General features: G+C 43.2%; 1 protein-coding gene and 1 long non-coding RNA gene across 3 annotated transcripts; both read left to right on the plus strand.

Moving 5' to 3' along the window:
- The first annotated feature begins 1,552 nt into the window (after positions 1–1,552).
- On the plus strand, positions 1,553–4,363 carry LOC123046630 (33 kDa ribonucleoprotein, chloroplastic). Of its 2 annotated transcripts, none has more exons than XM_044470025.1 (5): positions 1,553–1,983; positions 2,080–2,178; positions 2,903–3,178; positions 3,614–3,842; positions 3,952–4,363. In XM_044470025.1, exons 1-4 carry the CDS (start codon positions 1,657–1,659, stop codon positions 3,764–3,766), a joined length of 855 nt encoding a protein of 284 aa, XP_044325960.1. In that variant the 5' UTR covers positions 1,553–1,656; the 3' UTR covers positions 3,767–3,842; positions 3,952–4,363. The 2 variants fall into 2 exon arrangements, with proteins under 2 accessions (XP_044325960.1, XP_044325959.1); XM_044470024.1 differs by having other exon boundaries at positions 1,557–1,983; positions 3,946–4,363.
- Positions 4,364–5,626: 1,263 nt separating this feature from the next.
- Positions 5,627–6,477, plus strand: LOC123042004 (uncharacterized). The gene is made up of 2 exons (XR_006418692.1): positions 5,627–5,948; positions 6,038–6,477. It is a non-coding gene; the product is annotated as an uncharacterized lncRNA (long non-coding RNA).
- The last annotated feature ends 1,022 nt before the right edge of the window (positions 6,478–7,499 follow it).

The following is a 7,499-nucleotide window of genomic DNA, read 5'->3' on the forward strand; positions in this document are numbered from 1 at the left end:
AAGAAAAAAGAAAAGAAAAGAAAAACCAACTAGTGAAAATTCTTACCAAAACGAAAAGGGAGCTAGTTGGGCCAGCCCAAAGGGTGTACGTAGCAAAGCTAAGCAGCAACCTACTCGTCAAATTGGATTGACCCGCCCCCAACCCTCCAGTGTTTGGGGTTGTTTGGTTCGGCACTCTGATTGCCAATTCTATGCAGAGGCAGGTGTGGAGCGCCACGAAAAGTGTGGCGGCTAAAACGAGCACCACACCTTAGGCAAAAATTTCTATAGCAAAAGCCCACTTGAGCTGTGGTGAGCCGAACATTAGGAAAGAACAAAACATCTTTCTAGGAAGCTGTGGCACGCACATCTCTCGCGTAGCTAGCTAAGGCTGGCACCAGCCCCTTTGTGTTCGCGAAACCACTAACAGACCGGCCCATGCGAATCGTATAACGGGTGATCGTTAAGCTTGGCTATTGTACAAGTTGCCTGAAAAAAAAGCTATTGTACAAGTGATAAATAGCACATACTGGGTTTTGCCACTCTAGCTTCTCATCTGTGTTGGGGCTTATAATTCTCATCTGCATTGGTCACTCGCATCTTCTCGAGGTCTTGACAAGTGCACGCACCGCATGTGTGTCACTTGTCACAATTGTAAAGTTTTTCATTTTTTGGATTTATTTATTCAAAATATTTTATCTCTTGAACCATGTGCCCAAATACCGAACCATTGTCACCATTGGATTTCTAGCGTTGAGATATTCAAAATTAGATCCTTGTTAATAGGTTTGAATGAACTATTTACCGAAAAACCTGAAACATGAAAAAAAAGTAATTGGAAAAAACAAATACCCAAAAAAAGAAAACCAAACCAGGAAAAAGAAGAAAATACCGGAGCCCGAGAACAAGGCTGCGGCTTTCACTTTTTCGGGAAGCACATGTTGTGCTTCTCATAGAAGCATATGGGTGCTTTTTTCCTTTTTGAGTCAAAAAACGTCTGTGCTTTCACGAGAAACACAATTGCGCTTTTCGTGAAAACACATTTTTTTTAAGAAGCACAAATGTGCTTCGCCACAGAAACCATTCCTCCGGTGCAAACCTAAGAAAAACCAGGCAAAAACTGAAAGGCTGAAAAAACCCCAAAACTCATTAAAACCCAAAAATATATACTAATAAAATAAAATAAAATAAATCCGAAGAGAGCACCCAACATGCCAGATGTGCCGTTGGCTGGACGCACCACCCGGTGTGTTATTAGACCATAAAAATGATCCTTTTTTTAGAGGAAAATGATCCTTGCGGAACTCTCGCGAGAGGTAACCGTTTTTTTTTTTGAAAAACAGGTAACCTTTTTTTTTTGAGGTTTAGTAACCGTTCGTTAGTTTGTCTCGTATTCTCTTGGGTTCTAAGACCAAAGAAAGCAAAAAAAAAGTTGGCCACCATGGGCTGCAAAATCTCTTTTGTAAGCAGGCCTGATCAAGAGCACGAGGCAAGCGGTGCCACGACCACAAACAAACGAACCATCGCCGTCGTCCCTTATCCCGCCAGCGGCGCTCGCTTATCCGAACACAAAACCAGGCGGAAAATTTCCAGTCCCCCTCCCTCCAATCCCAAACCCCGGGACACAAACCGCCCGCGTCGCAGCCTCCTCTCCTCCGCCTCCGGTGGGCGAAACCAATGGCGCTCTCCCTCGCGCGCAGCCCGCACCCCGCCGCCGCGGCGCCCTCGCTGCCCCGCTTTCAGGGGCGCATTTCCCAGTACGCCCCGCTCCTCCACTCCCCTCGCCGCGCCTACCCCGGCCTCCGCCTCCGCCTCCCGGCCGCCGCCGTCGCGGCCTCCTCGCCCCCGGAGGCGCCGGCCGCCGAGCCCGCGGCCGCCGCGGAGGGGGACGAGGAGCTGGGGGAGACGCGGCGGAAGCTCTTCGTGGGCAACATGCCGTTTACCTTCTCCGCCGCGGAGACAGAGAAGCTCTTCGCCGAGTGCGGCGTCGTCAAGGACGTCGAGGTGACACACTATGCCATTGCACGCTTAGTTCTTCAATCCTATGCTGCCGCGCGCGTTCTCTGATTGACACGGGCTAGTTTTGTTTGTTCCGCGAAGGTTATCAAGATGAAGGACGGGAGGAAGAGGGGCTTCGCGTTTGTCACCATGGCCACGGCCGAAGAGGCCGCCACCGCAGCGGAGAAGTTCGACGGCCACGTGAGTCTATAACTCTATATGCGCATACGCTGGCTGCATATCAGTACACAAAACGTGGATGAATGCTGCCTTACATAAAAATGTGCTAAATGTTGTTTTGACCTGTCAAGTGAAATTAAGATGACTTCAACCTTTATTTCCATGTGTAATGTGTTTACTACTATCACACATCCTTGGACCGAAAAAATCACTGCAAATTCCTCAAGGTCAAGGGTGATGAGGCTAGAAATTACAATTCGTGGAATATGCATGGACATGTTCACATTTGATGATTGCATTATACAGTAGTATATTATTGTTGGAATGTTCTTGCTGAATAGATGCCTTAAAATACATGGATGAGTTAAATAATGTTAGCAACTTTGTGAATATTGTTTCACACGGACAGAAAAGTTTACTACGATCTTCTTTTTTGAATGAAAAAAGTTTACTGCGATCTTACTTCATGTTTGAATTCAGCACAAAATATCGGTCTGCTGTCCAGTGTGTTACAGAGTTCAGCTGAGCTTATCATTAAAACACTGACATCTTGAGGTTCCCACAAAATAAGATGCTGGCATTCCCGGCAAAAATAATACTCCCTCTGTAACTTCATATAAGACGCATTTTGACACTGTCATGGACTCTAAAAATGTCTTATAAAAAGTTATGGAGGGAGTATATCTTAGCTTTGGAAAATTTCATCGATCTCTTATGCTAAATTCCGCATCACAATCATTTGTAGGATGTCATGGGAAGGATCATCAAGGTGGAATTTTCAAAGAGTTTCAGAAAACCAGCTCCACCACCATCTCCGGACACCATTGTCGCGAAGTACAAGCTTTATGTTTCCAATCTTGCATGGAAAGCAAGGTCTGCTGATCTGAAGGAGTTCTTCTCACAGTTTAACCCAGTTTCTGCCAATATAGTCTTTGAAGATAGAAAATCAGCTGGGTATGGTTTTGTTTCGTTTGGAACAAAAGAGGAAGCAGAGGCTGCTCTCACTGAACTCAATGGAAAGGTGAAATTTTGATGAACACTTAACTATCAGTTTTACAATTTAGCCAAGGACCGAGATCAATCATTCATAAATTAACTCTGCGGGGTATTTAAACTGTCATGCTTGATGCACAGACTTGTTATCTACAGTTCAGAAATCTTTGCTGGTTTTATGTTCATTTAATTTTGGACGAGCAATTAGCATGCCTCTTTTGGCTTAATTAAGTGTACTGTTCTTTTCCATATTGTGAAATGCTTGACGAGATATCTATTTACGAAAAACTCGATAAGGTCTCTTGCTTGAGTGACCAATTTTTTTTATCGCACTGTTATATGGTAAAACGAGTCTTCTGGCTTATTTCCTTACATACTTAATCAAAAATCAAATGGAAGGGATGTTAGACTACAAGCACATTAATCAGTATGGTGTTTAAGTTTCTGTTTCTCTGTTTGATAGGAACTTATGGAAAGGCCTGTTATCCTAAGATGGCGGGAGGATAAAGAAAGTGTGAAGGCTGATGGTGAAGTTGAAGGCGTGAAGGTTAATGAGCAGGCAGAAGGTGTGATGGCTGATGAAGGTGGTGAGGTTGAAGGTGAAGATAAACAGTAGTCTAATAGTACTGTACTGGGAGACAGTTGCAGTAGCCTTATTGATAGAAGTGCAGATGCGGAAACTCATTGTACAGGTAGAAATTCTTTTATACTACTTGGTGCATAACTAATGTATTTATCATTTCACTTGGTCATAGTATTTGGCACAAACTCAGAAATGGTGCCTTTTTCTTGTAGATACAGAATAGAGGTGATAATTGTAATCGAAGACTGCAGCGAAGGTTTCTGCCAAGATGCTACTAAGAAAAATGGAAACAAAGGGCATTAGCTGTGATCAAGGTGGAACGTCGTCCTTGAGTACCTGGCTTCAGTATTCAATACAAGTCATGTGCTTATTGTAGTGATCAGTACTCCCTCCGTAAAGAAATATAAGAGCGTTTAAATTACTTCTTTAGTGATCTAAACACTCTTATATTTCTTTACAGAGGGAATACTTATTTGTACTCCATTGTGACCATGAACCATGTCGTTCCGAGATACTTGTAGTTTCCTGATTTTGGATCCAATTTACTGTAATATTCCTTAGCTTGCTGATCAGCTTTCGGCAATGAGGCATTCTCAAACTGCACTTAATATTCATTTGTTATTTTCGTTTTTTCCCTGTCTAGAAGAGAAAACCCTCCTGATTTGTTTTATTGGAAACTTAGAACCAGTTCCCCAGGTCTAAAAATGGAAAACAAAAATAGGCAAGCTCGGCTGTGTCACCTATGTACGTCCTTGATGTGTTGGAATTCTTCCATTGTCAAGAAAGAGAAACACGGCAACCAATGCGATCAACATGGAATTGAAAACATCAAGGCATGTCAATGAAAATGAAATCCAGATATGAAGTAACTACTGGATCATGCTTTTACAAAAGCCACAGCTGAGATTGTTCTTTCTGCGTCCTAATGGTAGTAAATTTCGGGAATGGGAAGCACATATGCCATTTTTTTCAACAAAAGGGGTCTCCCCCTAGTTCCACCATTTTTATTGACGAGACCAAACCGCAGAAACGTCAGTTGAACATCATCCAGGTTATACCTGATCAGCTCTACATCAATCACGCATGAACCAGTTGGTGCTTGAGATCAGGATTTGGCAACCCTCGTCAGTCGCATTCACCTTGAAACCTGAGTCTTCCTTGACAAGTTTATATGCTATTCCTCTAAACTAATACTCCATCGGTCTCAAAATAAGTGTTTCAACTTCGTACTAGATTTAGTACAAAGTTTTACTCCCTCGTCTCATAATATAAGAGGTTTTTGACAGTAGTGTCAAAAACACTTTTATATTATGGGACGGAGGAAGTACTAAAGTTGAGACGCTTATTTTGGGACGGAGGAAGTATAAGAGGGAGTACTTTCTTACAAACCTACCATGTTAGATGCTCTATCCTTTTGATGTAATAACAGCCATAGGTTTCCCTATCAGTTGCGACACTCATAATAGTAATCAATGAATCAAAATACTCCCTCTCTCTCAGTTTACAGGGCGTGCGCGTACCCCTAGGTTGTCAATTTGACCAACCTAATACAAGTTATATACCAATATAAACTTCAGATGTTCTATTTTCTAAAGATATAATTTTTGTGTTATATAGTTTATATTAGGGTGATAAAATTAACAACCTAGGTATACGCGTAGGACTTATAAATTGAGACGGAGGGAGTAAAAGGAAATCTGAAGCGCTGACTAATAAATTGAAAGCCCTTGTGGGTCTCAAAAGAAAATACATTAAACTTCACTGGTTTTTTTAGTACAGCGTAACCAAAGAATTATTAGTTTTCATTAATGTATTTTCTAAAATCTAAAAAGTGCCCGCGCGCTATTTAGAGAGAACGGGCGGCCGTCTCCTGGCCGCTCGATCTCCCTCCTATCGATGCGCGCTTAGCCAGGTGCCACATGGTCGGAAGACCTTCCCCTTCTGGCCACTCCGCCGCTGACCCAAACCTCGTCTGGCAGAATCACACCTCACCACAGTCTGCGGGCATCTGCCCCCACCCTCTCCCCGTCCCCGTCCCCTACCCCCTCCCCTTGTCACGAGAAAAGAGCAGAGTGGAGAGGAGGGAGATCGAGCGACCAGACTAGATGAGGCAGCCGACAGCGACAAGGGATTCTTTGACCTGGGTGCCCCTCCATGGCGTGCGCTTCTACTTCGATTCGTGCCCCCGACGCCATGCCTGGTGCCCCCAAGGAAGGTCTCGTCTTCTCCTCATCCATTCTTTTTGCTCTCTCTCTCTCTCTCTGTCCCTCTCTCTCTCTTTCCTTGATCTGGGCGGGGCTGTAGGTGGAACCTCTAGATGTGGCCACTGCGGTTGGGACAGAAGGAAGCACGAGCTTGCTCTAGCTGGGAGAGGGCAGGAGGAGGAAGCGCGGGTGGAGGTTCGTGAGGAAGATTGCTAGGAAATGGAGTTCTTCCGTGTCCGCTATTTGCTCTTTGCTCGGTGCATTCATGTTGAATCTAGCAAGACGAGCACAAGTTGGAGAGCTGCCGTTTCTTTGGTCGCGGTGCCACTGATTTTTCATCCAAAGTTGCACACTCTCCAGCATAGTAATGGATGTAATTAGGGATGTCTTATATTCAGCTACTTTGTGTTTAATTGATTTGTAATATAGTCTAGTTGCACCATATATTGATGTTTAGTTGGCTTGTAATGTAATCTAGTTGCACATACATTGATATTTAGTTGGCAACAAGACTAGTTGCACACACATTGATGTTTAGTTGACAGGAAGACTAGCCGCACACACATTGATGTTTAGTTGGCTTGTAATGTAGTCTAGTTGCACATACATTGATGTTTAGTTGACAGGACTCTAGTTGCACACATATATGCGTAATTGACGCGACAATGTAGTCTAGTTACACACAAATTGATATTTAGTTGGCAGAACTAGGTACACACATATATGCTCAGTTGGCGCGGCAATGCAGTCTAGTTGCACACACATTGATGTTTAGTTGGCAGGACTATTTGCACATACATATGCTCAGTTGGCGCGGCAATGCAGTCTAGTTACACACACATTGATGTTTAGTTGGCAAGATTATTGGCACACACATATGTTCAGTTGGCACGACAATGCAGTCTAGTTGCACATACATTGATATTTAGTTGGCAGAAAGACTAGTTCGTAGAAACATCCCCATGCGGATCTATTTTCAAAGAGCACGTCGCGAGGGTTCCAACGGTAAAACAAATCTTAATTCCGAAGCGCGGTTTAAAAATTATGACTTTTTAAAAAATTTAAAAACTCAAATTAAATATGTCCATATCTGTTCACATGTATGCTTTTGTAGTACTTTTCTAGTATGTGGTACCTTTTCTAATTAGAATTGTTTTATCAATTGAAAAGGACACATTATTACCTTTTATGGATTAGGGACCAAAATTGTCTGTTTTAGACCGGCCGCTCGGGACGACTAGCGAGCAGCCGACCGCTCGCTAGATCGGTCCAATGTATTTACACTTGCGGGCAATCAGTAATAACTCAATTATAGTCATTAGGGCGAATTAGAACACCAAATAGTCAAGAATTTAAGATCTCAGTCCCATTGCTTGCTAATGATGTTTTCGTCTGCTTTGCTTCCGTGTAAGCCCAATAAAGGCAGCAAATTGCAAGCTGCATAGACTAACATGCTTGTGCAATATGTTTTGAATCTTTACTCTGGACCTTGAGTTCCCTACGGACTGTTTTCAGACACTCAAGTGCTTGCAACTAACGCTTCTAAAAAAGAGGGTGCTTGC

Source organism: Triticum aestivum, chromosome 2B, assembly GCF_018294505.1.
Source record: "Triticum aestivum cultivar Chinese Spring chromosome 2B, IWGSC CS RefSeq v2.1, whole genome shotgun sequence".
In the NCBI taxonomy this organism is placed as follows: Eukaryota; Viridiplantae; Streptophyta; class Magnoliopsida; order Poales; family Poaceae; genus Triticum; species Triticum aestivum.

Coding starts and splice junctions, on each gene's coding strand:
- LOC123046630 (XM_044470025.1), top strand. CDS start 1,657: ATGGCGCTCTCCCTCGCGCGCAGCCCGCACCCCGCCGCCGCGGCGCCC. Junction 2,179..2,902: donor CGGAGAAGTTCGACGGCCAC/GTGAGTCTATAA, acceptor AATCATTTGTAG/GATGTCATGGGAAGGATCAT. Junction 3,179..3,613: donor TCACTGAACTCAATGGAAAG/GTGAAATTTTGA, acceptor TCTGTTTGATAG/GAACTTATGGAAAGGCCTGT.